We start from the raw sequence: 21,011 nt of genomic DNA, 5'->3' as shown, positions 1-21,011 counted from the left end.
AAGAATGAGAGGTGATCTCATTGAAACATATAAGATTCTGAGGGGGCTTGACAGAGTAGATGCTGAGAGGATGTTTCCCCTCATGGGAAATTCTTGAACTGGGGGTGCAGTTTAAAGATAAGGAATCTCCCATTTAAGACAGAGATGAGGAAGAATGTTTCCTGAGTGTTGTTCATCTTTGGAATTCTTTACCATAGAGTGAAGTGGAGATTGGGACATTGAATATATTCAGGGCTGAGTTAGACAGATTTTTGATTGACAAGGGAGTCCAGGGTTATGGGAGGTAGGAAGGAAAGTGGAATTAAGATCAGCCATGATCTTATTGAATGGAGGAGCAGGTTTGATGGGTCGAATGGCCTACTCCCACTTCTGCTTCTTATGTTCTTATTACTTAACATCACAAAGCTTCAGACTGAGCACAGACATCAGTAAATTTTACCCAAGTACCTGTTCTGTGAAAGTTGATGATCATCTCTTCATCGATTGTCAGTTGGTGAGAATCTCAGCTTAATAAAATGATTTTGTGTGGAATGACTTTTGGAATTTTGTTGTAATTTAGTGCTTTAGTTACGAGGAAAGAATGGGGAGACTCGTAACAGGTTGTGTCCTTTTGCTGGTTGAGATGCTGTTGAATTCAAAGCGCTGAGAAAATATTGTGGAAGAAGGGAGTTTGTACAGTTCTCTTGGAGCTAAGGAAGGGTCTGTAGTGAACTGCAAGACTGGCAACCTTTGATGCTAACATTGCTAGAAATGATTAGAAAACAATTGCAGCTGGAGAGTATTTTTATGACATTATTACCCCCCCCCCCCCACCTGCCTAGCCCCATGCCATTGCTTTCCAACAAAACTAAGGTTGTGTTTTCCTCCAAAGCGTCACTCCCAGTGGTGAGTTTATTAATCATGGTGGAAGTACTGACAGGTTCAGGCTCCGATTTGGGCTTTCACAGAGATTCTATATTGAGGTGTGTGGGAAAACTAGTTACGGAGTTATTCCAATTCATTGTTTGTTTGTGTGTGTTTATGTGTGTCGGGTGTAAATTAAAATTGCGCACTTGTAAATAATGTCTGATGCCACCAGGATGAAGCAACACCCACGACCAACTTCAGCTGACTCTCTTGGGCAACACTACAAGTTTTCTTGTTTTGTTAAACAGAAGATGTGCTATAAATGTTTGAGAAATGAATAGTGTGGCGGCTGCCAGAATAAAATTATAAACTTGGACTTTGTCAGGTGTGATCATGCCGGTTGTGGATTATTTGTTGCACTGGATTGCTCATTATTTTAATTAAAGGAAAGTATTGTAAATCAAAATTAAATGATGGTGCCTATTACAGGAATTATTTACGAAAAATGGTAAATTGGATGTTGGTCCGATTTTTGGATGACGACCAAATTAGGCACTCTGGTGGAAGTGCTGACTTAACTGACCTCAGCTGAGAAGCATCTTGTAGTTGGTCACAATTGTCGTGATTGCAATGACTGATCATTATCCAGCGACCTGTGTTTGAAAATGTTTTTCTGGTGGGGGGGTGTCAATGCAAGCAGAAGAAGGTAAGCTTTGTGGATCCGGGGGGGCGGCGAGACCTCCTTTAGCAAGGACCTGAAGGCTTAGGATGGGGTGCAGAAAAGATTTGCAAGCTTGGTTTCAGGGACGAGGATAAATTGGAAAAACTGGGACTTTTTTTTTTCTTGAGGGTGGATTTCATAGAGATCCTCAAAATCATGAGGGGTCTGGACAGAGTAGATGGGGAGAAACTGTTCCCGTTGGTGGAAGGATCGTGAACCAGAGGACACTGATTTAAGACACTTGGCAAAAGAACCAACGACAACCTGAGGAAAATCTTTTTTACACAGCAAGTAGTTATGATCCTAATGCTCTGCCTGAGAACGTGGTGGTGGCTTTCAAAAGGGAATTGGATAAGCACCTGAAGAAAAAAGAAGTTTCAGGGCAACGGGTAAAAAGCAGGGGGCAGTGAGCTAGCTGAGTAGCTCTTGCAGAGATCTGACATAGACATGACAGGCCGAATGGCCTCCTTCTGTACTATAACCATTCAATGATTCTATATGATTCTGCTCCTCCTGGTCCACAAACAATGCTACAAAGGCCTTCTCTTGCCTTCTCCCTGAACCTGTCCCTGCTTCCCTTCACTTGCTGGGTTTCCCTGAGGACTAGGAATTAATTGGCCAGCCAGCTTCTTGCCTCCATTAAACCTAGAGTCAGTAGATTGGGGGTGGGATTGCAATTAAGGTTTTTACAATTTCAATGCCTCATCCGACCCCAAGCCACCCATTTCTTGGTGGGGGGGGGGTTTAAGTTCATCCATGTCACTGCTGCGAACAAAATCGGGTTAAGTGTCAATGCTCTGCCAACATTTTCTGTCTGTGTGCAGAAGAATAGTCACTTCTAGTATGTCTGCCTCTGTCTCTAACTCTGTATCAATAGTATGTTAATTATATTGTTAGGATACAGCCTAGTTAAGTAAATTGAGCAGATATAAATAGGGGACAGCTGGGACACTGGGTCTGTGTGGTGAGCTATCAGACTGAATAAGGTCAGTGAACTCTCAGTAAAGAACAGCTCTGTGTCTTGGTTTTGATTTCACCAACCGGCTTGGATTCTATTAACATGGTGTACTGTGGGCTGAGATACGGCGAGCATAGATAAACATCTAAAACCTTGTGTCTTTCTAGTGTTTGATACATCTGCTTGTTCTTCCCTTTCAGAGTGTTGGCTCCAAAATGTGCTGCATGTGGCCAAGCCATCCTGCCAGCAGAGGTCAGTACTGCACTGAAGTGTTATTTGGTTTTAGCAAGATATGTAAGTAAGGACAGACGCTGAAGTTATAGCAAATTTATGCCCCATTTTACTCACTAATTTTACTCACTATAAGGTTGCTGCTTCTCCTAACTAGGCTGCTGTAACTCGTAATTGCATTTGCCATAAATGGGCAACCACCTCGATAGTTGTATATCTTGATGGCCCAATCTTATCGCTGTATGTCAACATATTATCCTCATACAGGAGCCTGATTGCAAACTTCACTTTCAGGCACTTTCACATGTTAACAGCATTTATAATTTCAACAACTGTTGGGCCCCATTATTGAAGTGGTGACGTTCTGAGGTTCAAGCACAGATCTGTGCTTTCCTAGAAATGTGGGGACAGCCAGGGACAGAATTATTCCATTAATTGTGTGTGGATCCTGTGTAAATTAAAATCCTATTCCTGTGAACAACTGACGTCCCTCAGTTCTGTCTCTGAAGTTCAAGCCTTTGACCTGGCGCCCCTCAGTGGCCTGAGAGAAATGCGCTGTTGAGCTCTGCTCGTTTGAACAAGTCGGGAGGTTGGAGCCTTGCTCTGTGCAGAGTTAGCTAGTGTCAACGGAGAATAGCACTGACCATAATTATCTCACCAGAAAGTAATTAAAATTAATAATTAATTAATGGAATGTTGGCCTTTGTATCTCGGGGACTAGAATACAAGGGGGACGGTGTTGAAGTCACGCTTCAGTCATACAAAACCCTGGTTAGATCGCACCTGGAGTTACTGTGAGCAGTTCTGGGTATGGCAACTTGTGAAGGAGATTTTGGCCTAGGAGGGAGTGCAGCGTAGATTCACCAGAATGATACCTGGACTTCAAGGGTAACATTGAGGAGAGATTACTCAAATGTTGGTTGTGTTTTAGATTAAAGAGTGATTTGGTCAAAGTTTTCAAGAGATTAATGGGAATAGAAAGGGTAGATAGAGAGAAACTATTTCCACTTGTTGAAGTGTCGAGGTCCAGGGGACAGAGTCAAAATTCAAGCCAGACGTTTCCGGTGTGAAATTAGGAAACATTTCTACGCACAAAGGGCGGCAGAAGTTTGGAACACTCTTCTGCAAATAGCAATTGATGCCAGATCAGTTGTTAATTTTAAAACGGAGATTGATAGATCGATGTTAAGGAAAGGGATTAAGGACATGAGGCAAAGGTGGGTGTGTGGAGTTAGGTCACAGATCAGTCATGATCTCATTGAACGTTGGAATGCTTAATGGGGTGAATGGCCTCCCGCCGTTGCTGTGTTTCCATTGTTCCAGGATATGAGCAATGAATGCTCTGGGAAAGAGCTCTGGGCACTCTGCGACTGACAGAAGTCTGGAAGCTGTTAGCTGTTCTTAAATGCATCCTTGTCGGGCGGGTTTGCTGTGTGATACGAGAAGATCATAGAGGAGATAACAATTAATCATAGATATTTAACACTGATCTTTATATATCCACAGGGCTCTGATGAAACAATTCGTGTTGTTTCCATGGATAAAGATTACCATGTGGAGTGCTATCATTGTGAGGTGTGTGTTGGCGATGTTAGAGATGCAGGTCCCTTTAAGAGTAACCAAAGCCAAGCTTCAGAGTGAATTGAGAGCGGGTGATGCTCATTGAAGCCTGTACTTATAGGCTGGGTTTTCCCCTCATAAGAGTTTTTTTTTTTTTGCTTCTGGACAGGGACAGGATCCAGAAGGGAAGAATGGAAACTAGTATTTGTTCTGAACTATTGCTTAATAATAAAGCAGTTGTAATTCACAGAATGTCTTCTGCTACCTGATTCGGTAAATGGATATCCACCTATTAAACATGTGTATCCGACTTAAAGTGGCAGAAAGTTGGAGGACTAATCTATCCAGAAACACAATATTAACAAAATCCCAACATAGGAAGAATAGTTTTAAAGAAACATATATTCAAAGCTTGCAGTAATCGTATATAACAAAGCTAGCCTTGCTGCAATTTCTTGTTGAGTTATATGACAATGCGACTCAGGGGATTTAATTCTGAATGTTGTCGTCACCATCAGCTTCCATCGCAAACCAGCTCCATCAGATCCGAATCCTTCCTAATGGTCTGATGTGAGAATGTAGCTTGCCCCAGTCCAAACTCTCCGATCAGGTTATTGACCACTCCAGAGAAAGCACTGAGCCTCGCTGTCTACGCTCCCTTGTCCTATTCCGTGGAAATAAGAAGTGGGTGAGAACTTGATTTTAAGTTGAGGGCTGAATTCCACAATCCAGGAATCTCGCTCTAAGGGAAGTGGCCTCGTTCCTGCGGTTCCCATGAATTGCAGCCCGTGATATGAACCAGGTGGAATGTTTGGACTGAATCCATCAGCAACCATGGGCATTAATTCACTCAAAAGCATGTTTGGAACATGGGAACAGGAGGAGACAATTCAGCCCCTGAACTTAACTATTCAGTTAAATCATGGTTGACCTCTACCTCAAACCCATTGAGTACTCCAGAGACCAGGTGTGCCTGTCACCCTTTGAGGAGGTCGTGACCAAGTTTGATGGTCTTTACACCACATGGGTGCTATCTGCCAGGCAGGAAATAGTTCTTTGTGCTTTGTCAAACTGATGCCTGCTTTTCACAGGGTGAGTGTTGAACATGTTACTCCTTGCCTCTGATTTGCTTAATATATCCGTCAATTAAGTGACCGACTGGACCTGGCACCAGTGGGAGCTTGGTACGATTCTGTGGCACGTAAGTTTAATGGAGAAGTGGGCTTCATCTTCACAGGAAGAGCTTGATCTGATGGTAAAACTAGTCTGTAGGTTTCTGGATACGCCATGGATAAGTGCTGCCAGTTTTGTCAAGTGGAGTTGAGGAGGATGTGCTTAAGAAGTTCTTTGCATGAAGCTGCATTTATATTGGAAGTCACGATCCTTATCCAAGTTGTGGGGCACTTCGAGAAACCCCATAGCAGTTTCTGTACTCAGCAAGTTAAGAACATAAGAATTAGGAACAGAAGTAGACCATTCAGCCCCTCAAATCTGCTTCGCTAGTCAGTACAATCATGGCTGACCTTAGACCTCAATTCCTGAGAGATCAAAAATCTGTCTGTCCCAACCTTAAAAATATTCAACAATGAAGAATCCACAATCCTCTGGGGTAGAGAATTCCAAAGATTCACATTCACAACCCTTTGAGTGAAGAAATTCCTTCTCATCTCAGTCCTAAATGATCGGTCTCTTATCCTGAGACAGTGCCCCCATGCTCTAGGTTCCCCAACCAGGGGAAACAACCTCTCAGTATCTACCCTGTTGAGCCCCTTCAGAATCTTGTACGTTTCAGTGAGATAACTTCTCATTCTTTTAAATTCATGAAAGTTTAGGCCCAATTTACCCAGCCTCTCATCATAGGCAAGCCCTTAACCCAGGAAACAATTCAGTGACCTTTTGCCGTATTGCCTTCAAATAAAGTATATCATTCCTTAGTTATGGATGTGGTTCAGCTGTAACCACGAGCAGCAACATTGTGGAAGCATGTTGGGGGAATCTTACAATGCAAAGACTGCAACCTCCATAGCAATAGCCACGATATCGACTGAATGACTGAGCATTCAATACAGGGAGGCCCCAGTTTCGATCCCCAGTGGATGTTCAGTGATGGGAAGCGATAATTGGTCCTTGGATTAGGGTGGAGAATATCAGGCAGGATTTCCACTGCTGCTCGCCATCCGATTTGATCCCTGCTGGAAAATGCATGTATGTGGGTTTTGGATGAAAGTAGAGTTCAGCTTCCTTGGCAGCATTGCCTCGGAGCCTGATGGGCTCAGAGTTGAAGAAGGAGAATTTGGGCAACATTCTGGACGGGTACAAGCACAATGCAGTCTGTGACCGCATGCAGCAAGACCTGGACAACATTCAAGTTTGGGCTGATCAGTTGCAAGTAACATTTTTGCCACACAAGTGCCAGGCAATGACCACCTCCAGTTTCTAAACCCCCTCCCCAGCAACTTGATGTTCAATGGCAGAATCTTGCACTGCATTGACATTTACCATTGATCAATTTAACTGGAAACTGAACTGGACCAGACATATAAATACTTTGGCTACAAAGGCAGGTCAGAGGCTAAGAATCCTACAGCGAGTAACTCACCTCCTGACTTCTCAGAGTCTGTCCACCATCTACAAGGCACAAGTCAGGAGTGTGATGGAATACTCCCCACATTGCTGGATGAGTGCAGCTCCAACAACACTCAAGAAGCTTGACACAATCCAAGACAAAGCAGTCGCTTGATCGGCACCCCATACGCCAACTTAAACATTCACTGTCTCCACTGCCAACATACAGTGGCAGCAGTGTGTACCATCTGTAAGATGCACTGCAGCAACTCACCAAGGCTCCTTCAAAAGCAGCTACCAAACCTGCAACCTGCAAAAAGATGGATGTTTTTAAAAAAAATATTTTGGGAATATGGTGGTATTCTATAAAGAAGCGTGTATGTGTCCATGATTAATTAAATTGGGGGAAGGTTAACAGAGACAGCTTGTCTGTAAGAGTTGAGAGATGAAAGGGTAAAGGGGTTAGATGCATGCATTTGTACGAGAGGCTATGGTGAATTTAGATTTACAAGTGAATAGGTTGGGTTTTAAACATTTGCGTTAGGAGATGGGTAGGGACTTCGCTCTTCAGCTGTTAAATTTCAAAGGGAATTTGAGGGACTTTTACAATTTACAAAGGTTTCATAATAAATAAGGGAAGGTTATTAAATTTTCTTTGAGCCGAGAGTGGAGGCAATAGGAAAACATGAAAGGTGTTTATATTTTGGAAAAATTGAGTTCAAAGAGATGCTGAGGGCCATGGAATCTGAGATGAAAGGGGAAAAGGATATTTAAAGATGTTTAGTTGAGTTGTGGTAGCTGTGTGGGAGAGATGTCCTAAGACCAGCTCTGTGCTGAGAGAAGGTATGAAGTCAGAAACAGCCATCCAGTCAAACTGGAAAAGTCTTTGTTTCAAAAAGCAGTTTGTATTCTGAACTTTCTTACACTTCCACTCTGCTGTGGAAATATATGAGGAGTTGTTGGTATACCTTTACTAAAGTAACAGCAGTTTTTCCTTGTGGTAATATTACTGGATTTTTATAGTTAAAAGTCTATATGGGAGTTGTTGCCAAGTAGTTTATTTGTGTGTTCTGACCAAGTGTATTTTTTTGCGGGGGGATGATTTTTAAAGACTCTTTCAACTGCGTAACTTTAATCTTATGTACATAAGGTTTTTTTTCTTCTCGAATAAATCTTTTAACGTAAAATCCTAAAGGTGTTACTGGAATTCTATGCGTCTGGGATCAGTGGTTGAGAGAGGGGCAGGATTGGCAGCTCAATATTCCAGGATTATAGGGTCTTCAGGCGAGACAGAGAAGGAGGTAAAATAGGAGGGGGTACCACAATATTGATCAAGGAATCAATCACAGCAGTAATGAGGGATGACATCTTAAAAAGCTCCTCAAATGAAGCCATATGGGTAGAACTGAAAAACAAAAAAGGAGCAATCACATTGCTGGGAGTGTACTATAGGCCCCCAAACAGTCAGAGAGAAATAGAAGAGCAGATATGTAGGCAAATTTCAGAGAAGTGTAAAAATAATAGGGTAGTAATAGTGGGGGATTTCAACTTCCCCATCATTAATTGGGTTAGTCATAGTATGATAAGTTTAGCGGGAGCGGAATTCTTAAAATGCATTCAGGAGAGCTTTTTAAGCCAGTACATAGAAGGTCCTACAAGGGAGGGGGTGGTCCTGGACTTAATTTTAGGGAATGAAGCTGGGCAACTGGTAGAGGTATTAGTGGGGGAGCATTTTGCAGACTCCGTTAGATTCAAGGTTGTTATGGAAAAGGACAAGGATGGGCCAGAAATCAGAGTTCTAAACTGGGGGAAAGGCCGATTGGAATAAGATCAGATATGATTTGGCCAGAGTGGACTGGGAGCAGCTACTTTTAGGTAAATCTGCATCAGAGCAGTGGGGCTCATTCAAGAAGGAAATAGAGACAGTACAGGGCCAACGTATTCCAGTAAAGACGAAAGGTGGGACCAACAAATTCAGAGAACCCTGGATGTCGAGGGACGTACAGGATTGGATGAAGAGAAAAAGGGAGACTTATGGCAGATATCGTGCTCAAAACAGCAGAAGCCCTAGAGGAGTATAGAATGTGTAGGGGGAAACTTAAGAAAGAAATTCAGGGGGCATGAAAAACCATTGGAAGGAAAATCCAAAGTTATTTTACAAGTACATTAAGAGTAAGAGGATAACTAAGGAAAGAATGGGGCCCATTAAGGACCATAGTGGTAATTTGTGTACGGAGCCGGAAGACATAGGTAGGGTTCTAAATGAATACTGTGTGTCGGTGTTCACAAGTGAGAGGGACAACATGGGTATGGAAATCAGGCAGAAGGACTGTGATATAATTAAAGAAATTAGCGTAGAAAAGGAGGAGGTTCTAAGTGGTCTGGCAGGCTTAAAACTAGATAAATCTCTAGGTCCGGATTAAATATATCCCAGGCTGTTGAGTGGGGCAAGGGAGGTGATGATAGGGGCACTGGCAATAATTTTCAATACCTCTCTGGCTGCAGGAGAGGTGCCAGAGGTCTGGAGGACAGCCAATGTGGTACCGTTATTCAAGAAGGGAGCAAGGGATAAACCAGGGAACTACAGGCCAGTCAGTCTAACCTCAGTGGTGGGGAAGCTATTGGAAGCAATTCTGAGGGACAGAATTAATCTACACTTAGAGAGGCAGGGATTAATCAAGGACAGTCAGCATGGTTTTGTTAATGGGAGGTCACGTCTGACCAATCTGATTGAATACACTAGGTGTGTAGATGAGGGCAATGCATTTGATGTAGTCTACTTTGACTTCAGCAAGGCTTTTGATAAGGTCCCGTATGGGACACTGATAATGAAGGCAAGAGCCCATGGGATTCAAGGCAAATTAGATCCAGAATTGGCTGAGGGGCAGGAAGCAGAGGGTGATGGTCAAGGGGTATTTTTGTGACTGGATGCCTGTGTCCAGTGGGATTCCACAGGGATCGGTGTTGGGTCCCTTGCTGTTTGTGGTATATATAAATGATTTAGACTTGAATGTAGGAGAGTTGATCAGTAAGTTTGCGGATGACACGAAAATTGGTGGGGTGATAAATAGTGAGGAGGATTGCCTTAGATTACAGGAGGACATAGACGGGCTGGTCAGATGGGTTGATCAGTGGCAAGTGGAATCTAATCCGGATAAGTGTGAGGTGATGCACTTGGGCAGGACAACAAGACCTGGGAATACACGATGAATGTTAGGACCCTGGGAAGTACTGAGGATCAGAGGGACCTTGGTGTACATGTCCGCTGGTCCCTTAAGGTAGCATGACAGGTAGATAAGGTGGTTAAGAAGGCAAATGGGATACTTGCCTTTATTAGCTGAGGCATAGAATATAAGAGCAGGGAGGTTATGCTGGAACTGTATAAAACACTGGTTAGGCCACAGCTAGAGTATTGCGTGCAGTTCTAGAATCCACATTATAGGAATGATGTGATTGCACTAGAGAGAGTGCAGAGGAGATTTACCAAGATGTTGCCTGGGCTGGAGAGTTTTAGTTATGAGGAGAGATTGGATAGGCTGGGGTTATTTTCCTTGGAGCAGAGGAGATTGAGGGGGGACATGATTGAGGTGTATAAAATTGAGGGGCATAGATAGGGTAGACAGGAAGGAACTTTTCTCCTTGGTGGAGGGATCAATAACCAGGAGGCATAGATTTAAGGTAAGGGGCAGGAGGTTCAGAGGGGATGTGAGGAAGAATTCTTTCACCCAGAAGGTGATGGAAATCTGGAACTCACTGCCTGAAAGAGTGGTAGAGGCAGAAACCCTCATAACATTTAAGAAGTATTTGGATGTGCGCTTGTGATGCCATGGCATACAAGGCTACGGGCCTAGTGTTGGAAAATGGGATTAGAATAGTTAGGTACTTGTTTGACTGGTGCAGACTCAATGGGCCGAAGAGCCTTTTTCTGTGCTGTAGACCTCTATGACTCTAAAAGGTTATAATCAGTAAAACAGGGATCTGGCTTGCTCAGCAAATAACATCAGCTGTGGTCATAACAACCACCTGGAAGGACAAGGGCAGCAGACATATGGGAACACCACCACCTGCAAGTTCCCATCCAAGCCATTCAACATCCTGACTCAGAACTATATCGCTGTTCCTTCACTGCCATTGGGTCAAAATCCTGCAACTCCCTCCCTGACACACCACACCTACACCGCATGGACTGCAGTGCCTCAAGAAAGTGGTCCACCACCACCACCTCAAGGGCAATTAGGGATGGGCAACAAATGTTGGATCAGCCAGTAAGGCCCATGTTGAATTAAAACCCGTGGAGTTGTAATTATGGTGAATAGGAAACTTTGAGAAGGTTGCAGGGGGAAACTGAAGAAAACAAAGTAAGGTTGCAGGTAACATTTTTCTCTCAAGTACCAGCTTTGAAACTGCCCCAGTTTTATCTTTAATATACACATTTGGGTAGATCTGCTAACAACACTGACGCTATTCTGCTAGCTCTGCGGAAACGCATCATGTGATAATTTGTGAACAGGCATTTAACTGCCATTTTATTTTTAGAATAAGTATCATTAACAGCGAGATAGCATTTTATAAAGGCTGTGGTTAGGATCTGGAATCACATGAACATACGAATTAGGAACAGGAGTAGGCCACTTGGCCCTTCGAGCCTGCTCCACCATTCAATAAAGTCATGGCTGATCTGATTGTGGCCTCTATACCACTTTCCTCCCTATCCTCTATGTCCTTTGGCTCCCTTGTTAGTCGAGAATCTATCAACCTCTGCCTTAAAAATATTCAGTGACCCTGGCAGTCTGACGGGGACAGCTGAGAACCGAGGCAGTTTCTCTGCAGAATTGGACACATCACCAATGCCAGTGGCTGATGAATTATTTCACCAATCAAGCTTGTTCCAATACGTGAATAATTTAGTTGGTTCCCCTTACCACACGAGTTTCCTACTTGCTCCATTCTAATGTTATTTTCCAGTCCTGACATCATTGTTAATGCTCGTTTTCCCACCGTTTCTAGGACTGCGGCATGGAGCTGAATGATGAAGAGGATCACCGTTGCTATCCACTGGACGGACACTTGCTTTGTCATGCTTGCCACCTGAAACACATTGACAGCGGAACTCCTGGCTCCATCTATCAGCCTAAATACTAGGCCTGCCAATAAGAGAGGCTCTACGCAGGTCTGCTGAGATTGACACTAAAGCATTGAAACTCCTCAGCGTCACCACATGAAGAGTCCAAATGACGGCTGGCTTCCAAGTGACATTTTTTACCCACTGAAGAGAGACAAATGAGAAGTGGACCATCAGCTTACAATGAGTAACTTTTCTTAAAATACTTTTTGATCAGTTATAATATTAAAAGGACAGAAAAGACTGATCTACAAAGAATCTCCATTTTATGGAACTTCAGTGTTACCAAAATGTAGACTCCCGTTGTTGCACCAAATCGTATTGAAGTTAGCTTTATATGAACATTTGACAGGATGCACATTTTTTTTTAAAAAGAGGTTTCGTGTATTGAAACAGAATTTGTCACATAATTAGATTCCCAGGACAGAAAAGGATCAAGTGTTACACAGCCTGGTGCAGCATTAACATGATTTTTTTGGGGAGATGGTGGTGAAGTGGTAATATCACTGGATTAATACTCCAGAGACACAGACTAAAGCTCTGGGGACATCGGTTCAAATCCAACCATGGCAACTGGTGGAATTTAAATTAAATTAATAAATCTGGAATTGAAAGCTAGTCTGTTTCATGGTGACCATGAAACTATCTGCTGCCCTCACCTGGTCTGGCCTACATGTGACTCCACAGCAATGTGGTTGACTCTTAAATGCCCTCTGCAGTGGCCTACCAAGCCGCTCAGTTCAAGGGCAATTAGGAATGGGCAATAAATGCTGGCCTTGCCAACGACACCCACATCCTGTGAAAGAATTTTTTTTTTTAAAAAAACATGGTTGGTTGGCACATCAGTGACATGTAACCCAGTTAGGGAAATGGAATTGTTCCAAGGATCTGCAGTCATCTTTAGTGCTGTGTTTTCTGCTCTTTGGCTAAGACTGTTTTCCAGGTGAATGTATTTCAGCAATCAAAACATTATTAAATCTATCAACTCTCCTGATTTAGTCAGGACGTTTTGCTGTTCCAAAGTTGAAGTGGCGTTCGAATTTTAAAATTTGACTCCTGGTTTCCTCCAGCCTTCCCCTGAGAATGCCTGTGGATTTTCTAAGATCGTAATCATGTATACAATATATTATAACTCTCATTGTAGCTGATTTTAAAAAAAAAGATATGATTATTAATCTTAAGAGAAGCTTTTAAGTGTTAGGATAAGCTCTGGGATGTGCTTCTGGAATCACAGAACAGTTGAGTATGGAAGGAGACCATTTGACCCATTGTGACCATGCTAGCCCTCTGCAAGAATTAGTTGTATTTTTCACGGTTCTCAATTAGAGAGATTGATAATACTTTGTATGTGTTTTAACATTTCATAACTTAAAGAGACTAAAGCACGTTGCATGCCCAAAAAAATCTCAAATAAAAATTAAGTACATTTTAAATCTTTAAAAAAAAAAACCCTTAAGTAAGAAACTATGGTTGGAATGTGCTTTTTGATTTTATTTTTGCATATTTCAATCAGTGGCAGCAGTGTGTACCATTTACAAGATGCACTACAGGAACTCACCAAACCTCCTTAGGCAGCACCATCCAACCCAATGATATCTACCATCTAGAAGGAGAAGGGCAACAGACTCATGGAAACACCACCACCTTGTAAGTTCCCCTCCAAGCTACTCCCCATCCCGACTTGGAAATATATCGGCCGCTCCTTCACAGTCGCTGGGTCAAAATCCTGGAACTGCCTCCCTAGCAGCACCGTGGGTGTACCTACACCACATGGACACTAGTGATTCAAGAAGGCAGCTCAACACCACCTTTTGAGGGCAATTAGGGATGGGCAACAAATGCTGGCCTAGCCTGCGACGCCCACATCCATGAACAAATTCTTAAAAATTTAATTGGCAAGGTTTAAAGCTAAACTGCACCCCCCCCCCCCCCAGCCTTGACTCTTCAAAAAAAAATGTACACGCTCAGATTTTTAACTTTCATTCTGGTGGTAAAGCTCCTCTGTACAAGAAATGTGAAAATTGCATTTTCAGAAAGGTTTTCCTTGTGTATACGATCGGCCCATCAGCTCCGTGCTGGCTCTCCTGGAGAGCAATCCAGTTAGCCCCATTGCTCCGCTCTCTCTCTCTATCTCCCTAGCCCCGCAGGTTTATTTCCCTCAAGCACCCGTGCAATTTCCTTTTGAAATCATTGATCGTCTCCGCTTCCATCACCCTCATGGACAGCAAATTCCAGGTCGTTATCACTTGCTCGATTTTTAAAAAAAAGAGAAAATTCTTCCTTATATTGGAGGCATTTGTATTTGATGGAACCATAGCTAAGTATTGAACTCATTCGAAACAGTTAATAGCATTTAATCAAAGGGCAAAACTACATATGAACAATAGGACATAAATAAATTAACTATTACTTTATTTAAATATCCATGGCAACACGTGTGGTAAAATGGTTTTCCTGGTTGGGGTTGTGTTTTAATATCAAGGAAAACATTCACAATTGGGGCTAGGTTGGGACTCTAGGATCTGAACTCAAATCCAACCCATACAGATGGAATGAGGGTCTGTCTGCTGTAAGGTTTGTGTGTGAAATTATTCCAATTGACAAAAGCTGCCATGAATGTTGTCACCAGGAGGCATGATTGTTGGGGTTGCCAACCCTCCAGGATTGGCCCGGAGTCTCCAGGAATTGAAGACCAATCTCCAGGTCACTGCTATGTGCAATCATCAGGACATTTAAAAAAGATTGTTTTTTTTGTTGTTCTCTTTGAAATCTTCTCTTCAACAGATATAAAAAATATTGAAAATGAAAAAAAGGGTTGTATGGCTGACGGTCAAGCACCATCCAACTGGGTAATGAGTCTTTTTGCTTTCGTCACAAGGATGGATGTGTTGGCTGACTAATGGCTGGAGGGCGGGGGCAAGTCATGTGATGAAACCTCCAGGAATACGTTTAGTCACAGTTGGCAACCCTAGTGATTGTTACATGTTGCAACAATCCAATGAGCAAAAGTTGGAGGTGATTTTCTAAACTTGGGCTGGAGCGTGTTGCTGGAAACTTTCCATGTGACATTTGTATGTTTTTAAAAAATATGGTACAATGATATTGTTATTCTGGAGAAGTGATCGAGAGTGGGTTACTAACAATGGGTCACATTTCTGTCCTTGTCCACAGCTTATGATGGGAATTTACTAGCCGGGGTGGGGGGAGGGTGGATATGTAGGGGGTGGCAGTCAAATCTACATTATTCCTGGCTTGTTTCCTGATTTTTCCCTTGGTTTGAGGATTCCAATAAATGGAAAGGATAAATTGCAATAAAAATGTATTATGTGTATTACGTTTTTTTGCTACTAATTTGAATGAAAATTATATCAGATATATAAATATAGCACTAGTTATATTAATAGATAAAATGAGCGCAAAGCTTGGATGTAGATCTTTTGGGCTTTCTGGGGTACTTTCTAATTTAAGCTTTAAGCAATCATAGTAACACATTTTCATCTTTAGCCATATCGTCTGCCTCTTTTTGTAAGGAGTGTCGGGCCATGAATTTTCCACTGTTCATGTGAGACACAAAGCTAGGTGGAAATGTGTGTTGTGAGGAAGATGCAAAGTGCCTTCAAGGGGATTTGGACAGACTTAGTGAGTGGGCAAGAAGATGGCAGAATAATGAGAGGTTATCCATTTTGGTAAGAGGAACAGATGCGCAGAGTATTTCTTAAATAGTGGGAGATCAGAAAGTGTAGATGTACAAAGGGACCTGGGTGTCCTTGTCCATAAGTCACAGAAAGCTAACATGCAGGTGCAGCAGGCAATTAGGAAGGCCAATGGTATGTTAGACTTTATTGCAAGAGGATTTGAGTGCAGAAGTAGCAAAGTCTTGCTTCAATTTTATAGAAGCATGGTTAGACCACACCTGTAGTAGCTTGTGCATTTTTGGTCCCCTCACTTTGGGAAGGATATTATTGCTATAGTGGGAATGCAGTGAAATTTCACCGGATTTGGTCCTGGGATGGCGGGGCAGTCCTATAAGAAAAGATTGGGGAAACTGGGCCTGTATTCTCAAGTTTTGAAGAATGAGAGGTGATCTCATTGAGACACTTAGAGACAGTAGAATAGTGGAGTTAGAGGAGATGTTCCCCCTGATTGGGGCATCTAGAACCAGGGCTCACAGTTTCAAAATATAGGGGAAGCCACTTAGACTGAGATGAGGAGAAATGGTTTTTACTCAGGGTTGTAAATCTTTGGAATTCTCTACCCCAGAGGGCTGGGGAAGCTCAGACAATTGAAAGTGTTTAAAGCAGGGATTGACAGATTTCTAAATACCAATGGCATAAAGGGATATGGGGATAGTGTGGGGAAAAAGACATTGAAGTGGATGATCAACCATGATTGTATTGAATGCTGGAGCAGGCTCGATAGGCTGAACGTCCAACTCCAGCTCCTATGTTCCTATTCCACTTAATGACTGACAAGATACAAAAATGTCTACATACCTAACACTTGGTGCAAGTATACCGCAGAAATACAGAACCGTACAAAGTGGAGCTTTGTAATCGGGGAAAGCTAATGGTCTCTTTCTCTATGTAGTGCAGGTCTGACTAGCTGTCAGTCCGGTCTTGGCGATTTGATTCTGGAGCACTGATCCTTCAAAGGATTGTCAAGTCGAGCGAAACTGTCACAGCCCTTGGAGATCAGGGGAGAGGGAAAGCCTTGGAGAACCGGGAGTTCAGCCATGGTTTAACGTCAGGAAAGCTGAGCTATGTGTCAATTCATTATTTAGCATTTATTCACCACATTACCCTGATCATCATTTGATGCGTTTTTTGTTGGTTTATTTGAGTTTGTTTAAGCAAACACACTTCAGAGTTTAAATTACTACGACGGTAGTAATATACTTAACTTGGAATGACCACTAACATGTTTAAGCGTCCAAAATAAATCTGATTTCCAGAGTTTCTCTCGATTTGGCTAGCAAACCATTCCTAGTGATTTACCTTTGAGAGATAGTAATCAGTTGTTTTTTTCTAACCATTTACCTCTAGTCCCAATTGCAAAGCCAAAGAATTTGCCATTTTTGCCTCCAGTCCATCCTTTTGATTTGCCTCTCCCTGCAGGTTTTTTTCTGGAGGTTGATATTTAGGTTCACTGAGACCCCTTATTTCCACTACATAGGTCGCCCACTTCTCTCCCTGCCGCAGCTCATCGGCTGCTGAAACCCTCAACCATTTCTTTGTTACCTCTACACTTGCCTGTTCGAATGTAACCCAGGCAGGCCTTCCACAATTCTGTAAACTTGAGGTCACCCTAAACTCTGCTGCCCCTGTCCTTACTCGCAGCAAGTCCCGTTCCCCCTATCATTCCTGTCTTCGCTGACCTGCAGTGGCTCCTGGTCAAGCAACATCTTGATTTTAATATTCTCGTCCTTGTTTTCAAATCCTTCATGGCCTCATCCCTCCCTTTCTCTGTAACGTCCTTCAGCCCCACAACTCTCCGAAACATCTGCACTCATCTAATTCTGGCCAATTGAGTATTCCTGATTATAATCGCTCCACCATTGGTGGCCATACCTTCAGTTGCCTAGGTCCAAAGCTCTGGAATTCCATCCATCACTCTCTGCCTCTCCATCTCGCTTTCCTCCTTTGAGACACTTAAGATCTACCTCTTTGACAGCTTTTGGTCATCTGACTGAATATCTCCTGTGGCTCAGTGTCATACTTTCCTTTAAAATGCTCCTGTGAAGTGCCTTGGGAATTTTTTTGGTTAAAAGGTGCCATATAAATGCAGTTGTAGTCACATCAAAACTCTCACATTTTCTTCTTTCAGGAATATGTTCTTAGATTTTCATCTTCCAGGAAGACAACTGGGTATTCTACAGCCAGCACTGCTGTCGTGATGGGAGATTATACACAGACCTTGTTCCATCCACCGAGAGTGAACTGTTGTTGGTCTTTCTTCTACACCTCTGTGACAGACATGATGTATATACAGAACCACGTGCCTTCCCAGGGTGCTCAGAATGCCTTGCAGAAACAGGAAACACCCCCACCCCAACCCCTTTCACTTTCTTTTACCTGCACACTGATAACTTAGCTGCACTGTTACATTAGCTGTAATGTTAAGAATGGCAACTTAGTGAATGCCAGGTCAAACACAAGAAATGGGAGCAGTACTAGACCAGATGGCCCATCGAGCCTGCTCCACCATTCAGTACAATCGTGGCTGATCTTGGACTTCGGGTTCATTTTCCTGCCCGCTCCCCATATCCTTTAATTCCCTGAGAGATCAAAAGTCTCTGTAACCCAGCCTTAAATTTACTCAATGATGGAGCATCAACAACCCTCTGGGGTAGAGAATTCCAAAGAGTCACAACCCTTTGAGTAAAATAATTTCTCCTCTAGTACTAACTCTGCTACTGTAGTTTGCTGCATTATCACCATCTTATGCCATAGCAGGAAAATTTGTGAAGTCAAATACATGTTCATTTTTGGCCCTAAAGTCTGGAATTTCCTCCCTAAATCATTCCATTTTGCAACGTTCCTGTGAAGCACCTTGGGACATTTTACTATGTTGAAGGTGCCATAGAAATATAATTTGTTGTCAGCTTCTTTGTGCAGTTTAGTTAGGATGTAACAATACAAAAACAAAAAATATAAAATGTCTTTAATGCAGAAAAATGCCAAAGTATTTCACAATTATAAATTATGTAGGGACAGTATAAATTTTTTTTTTTTTTTTGCAGTTTATTGCCAGTCAGGACCAACATTGCAAATTAACATGCACTTTTTCTCCAGGTGCCATGCCCTAAGCAGGCACTGGCGACCATGGGCCTCTATGTTAATCTTGCTCTGGTGGCAATGGATCATCTTTATTGGTGTTGTATTCATCCAGTTTGTGAGGCTCTTTAGAAAAATCGTTCCTCGTCTCCCTCGATCTCTTACCATCGATCTTTCCCATCAGCATTAGACTTTCTAAATCATGATTTATTACATGCCCCAGAAATTCCAACTCTCTCTTCATGACCTTGGTCAGCAGAATCCTATTGGTCTTAGATTTTACTTGCACCCTTTCATTGGTAGAGTGACTCGTCCAAGATATCTTCATAATTCACCTCCAAACCACAATTCTGCAGCCTCAATTCTTCTCTGCATGCTTCACTGATCGTCCATGGACTTGATGGACAAACCCAACTGGTTCACTAATGTGAAAACCTGTCATCTTTACCAGTTTGACCCTCTGCTGGAGGGACAAACCTGTCTGTAATACCTTCATCTGTCAGTTAAAATATTATGGTCGGCATTTTTCACTGAAGCATCAGCTCCCCAAACATTACAGATCCGGGGGCGTTGTGCGAAGGCCATCAAGAGTCCTAGGCTTATGTTCATCCCTCAACCAACACCAATAGAAACAGATCTACTAGCCTTTTGTCTCAATGCTGTATCTGAGGATCTTATAGTGAGCAACATAACAGCTGCGTTTTCTCAATCTTTAAAGAATTTTTCACGGGATGTGGTCATCATTGGCTAGGCCAGAATTTATTGCCCTTGAGAAGGCAGTGGTGAGCTGCCTTCTTGAACCGCTGCAATCCCTGTGGTGTAGGTACGCCCACAGTGCTGTTAGGGAGGGAGTTCCAGGATTTTGACCCAGCAACAGTGAAGTAATGGTGATATATTTCCAAGTAAGGATGGTGAGTGGCTTGGAGGGGAACTTCCATGTGTCTGCTGCTCTTGGCCTTCTAGAGGGTAGCGGTTGTGAGTTTGGAAGGTGCTGTCCAAGGAGCCTTGGTGAGTTCCTGCAGTGCATCTTGTAGATGGTACACACTGCTGCTACTGTGCGTTGGTGATGGAGGGAGTGAATCTTTGTGGATGGGGTGCTGATCAAGTGGGCGGCTTTGTCCTGGATGGTGTCAAGCCTCGAGTGCTGTTGGAGCTGCAATCAAGTGGAAAGTATTCCATCACACTCCTGACCTGTGCCTCGTAGATGGTGGACAGGCTTTGGGGAGTCAGGAGGTGAGTTACTCGCCGCAAGATTCCTAGCCTCTGACCTGCTCTTGTGGCCACTGTATTTATAAGGCTAGTCCAGTTCAGTTTCTTGTTAATGGTAACCCCTAGGATGTTAATAGTGGGGGATTCAGTGATGGTAATGCCATTGAATGTCAAGGGGTGATGATTAGATTCTCTTTTATTGGAGATGGTCATGCCTGGCATTTGTGTGGCACAAATGTTACTTGCCACCTCTTAGCCCAAGCCTGGATATTGTCCAGGTCTTCCTGCTTTTGGACATGGACTGCTTCAGTATCTGATGAGTCACGAATGGTGCTGAACATTGTGCAATCAACACAACTCAATGCAGTCCAAACATGTGACATGCTGAGATGGAAAGTAAATACATCCTTTTCATTTTATCAATTGTTTCTACTCCTTGAATGCAACAACAGTTGGATTATTCTCAGCATTCTCCTTGATCCGTCTGAGTACAGAACCCTGAACACTATGTCGTCACTGAACCTTTAATTCACAGTTGGCTTTTTTCTAAGCCATTGAAGAATGGCCCTAGTGACCTCCAGAGCTGTAGGTAATCATCTATTACATGAAATATGCTCTCACTGTACCAAGCTGCACAACTTTTCATTGCTCTTTGTATTGTCTTCTTGGACAGTCCATTGGGATTGAGGATGACCAGCTTCCACTCCGCTTTGATGGCTTCTGAGATGGCTGATGGTCCAATGCGCGATGTGCAGACTCTGCCCCTTGCAGGGCATGTTGGTGCTTGGAGGTTTGGGTAGGGAATAGATTTGTAAGGATATCTTTGCACAGGTGCAAGTGCTTGATCAACACAAGCCTCTCGGCCTAGCAACGTCTGTATTACCAAAAGCTCAGGACATCGCTGCCTTGTATTTAGAATGGTTATGGCACAGAAGAGGCTATTTGGCTCATCGAGCGCATGTCAACTCTCTGCCGTCAACCTCTCCTCAGCACCCATCTTCCTAATGATACCTCTGTACCTCATTC

At 43.0% G+C, this 21,011-nt stretch overlaps 1 protein-coding gene and 1 long non-coding RNA gene across 3 annotated transcripts in view; one reads left to right on the top strand and one right to left on the bottom strand.

The window, feature by feature from the left end:
- The window catches only part of LOC121275895 (LIM domain-containing protein 1-like), a 75,679-nt gene extending 62,648 nt beyond the window's left edge, over positions 1-13,031 (top strand). For both annotated transcript variants that reach the window (XM_041183707.1, XM_041183706.1), the window contains 3 exons: positions 2,726-2,777; positions 4,263-4,331; positions 11,889-13,031. In XM_041183707.1, coding sequence (XP_041039641.1) covers positions 2,726-2,777; positions 4,263-4,331; positions 11,889-12,023 — 256 coding nt within the window. In that variant the 3' untranslated portion in view covers positions 12,024-13,031. The remainder of the gene's footprint in view (positions 1-2,725; positions 2,778-4,262; positions 4,332-11,888) is intronic.
- The window catches only part of LOC121275896, a 42,312-nt gene that overhangs the window by 14,921 nt on the left and 6,380 nt on the right, over positions 1-21,011 (bottom strand). The gene's annotated exons all lie outside the window — the stretch shown is intronic.

This window comes from Carcharodon carcharias, chromosome 3 (assembly GCF_017639515.1).
Source record: "Carcharodon carcharias isolate sCarCar2 chromosome 3, sCarCar2.pri, whole genome shotgun sequence".
Lineage (NCBI taxonomy): Eukaryota > Metazoa > Chordata > Chondrichthyes > Lamniformes > Lamnidae > Carcharodon > Carcharodon carcharias.
Note: the sequence above shows the minus strand (reverse complement) of the source record. Positions and strands in the feature narration are given on the sequence as shown.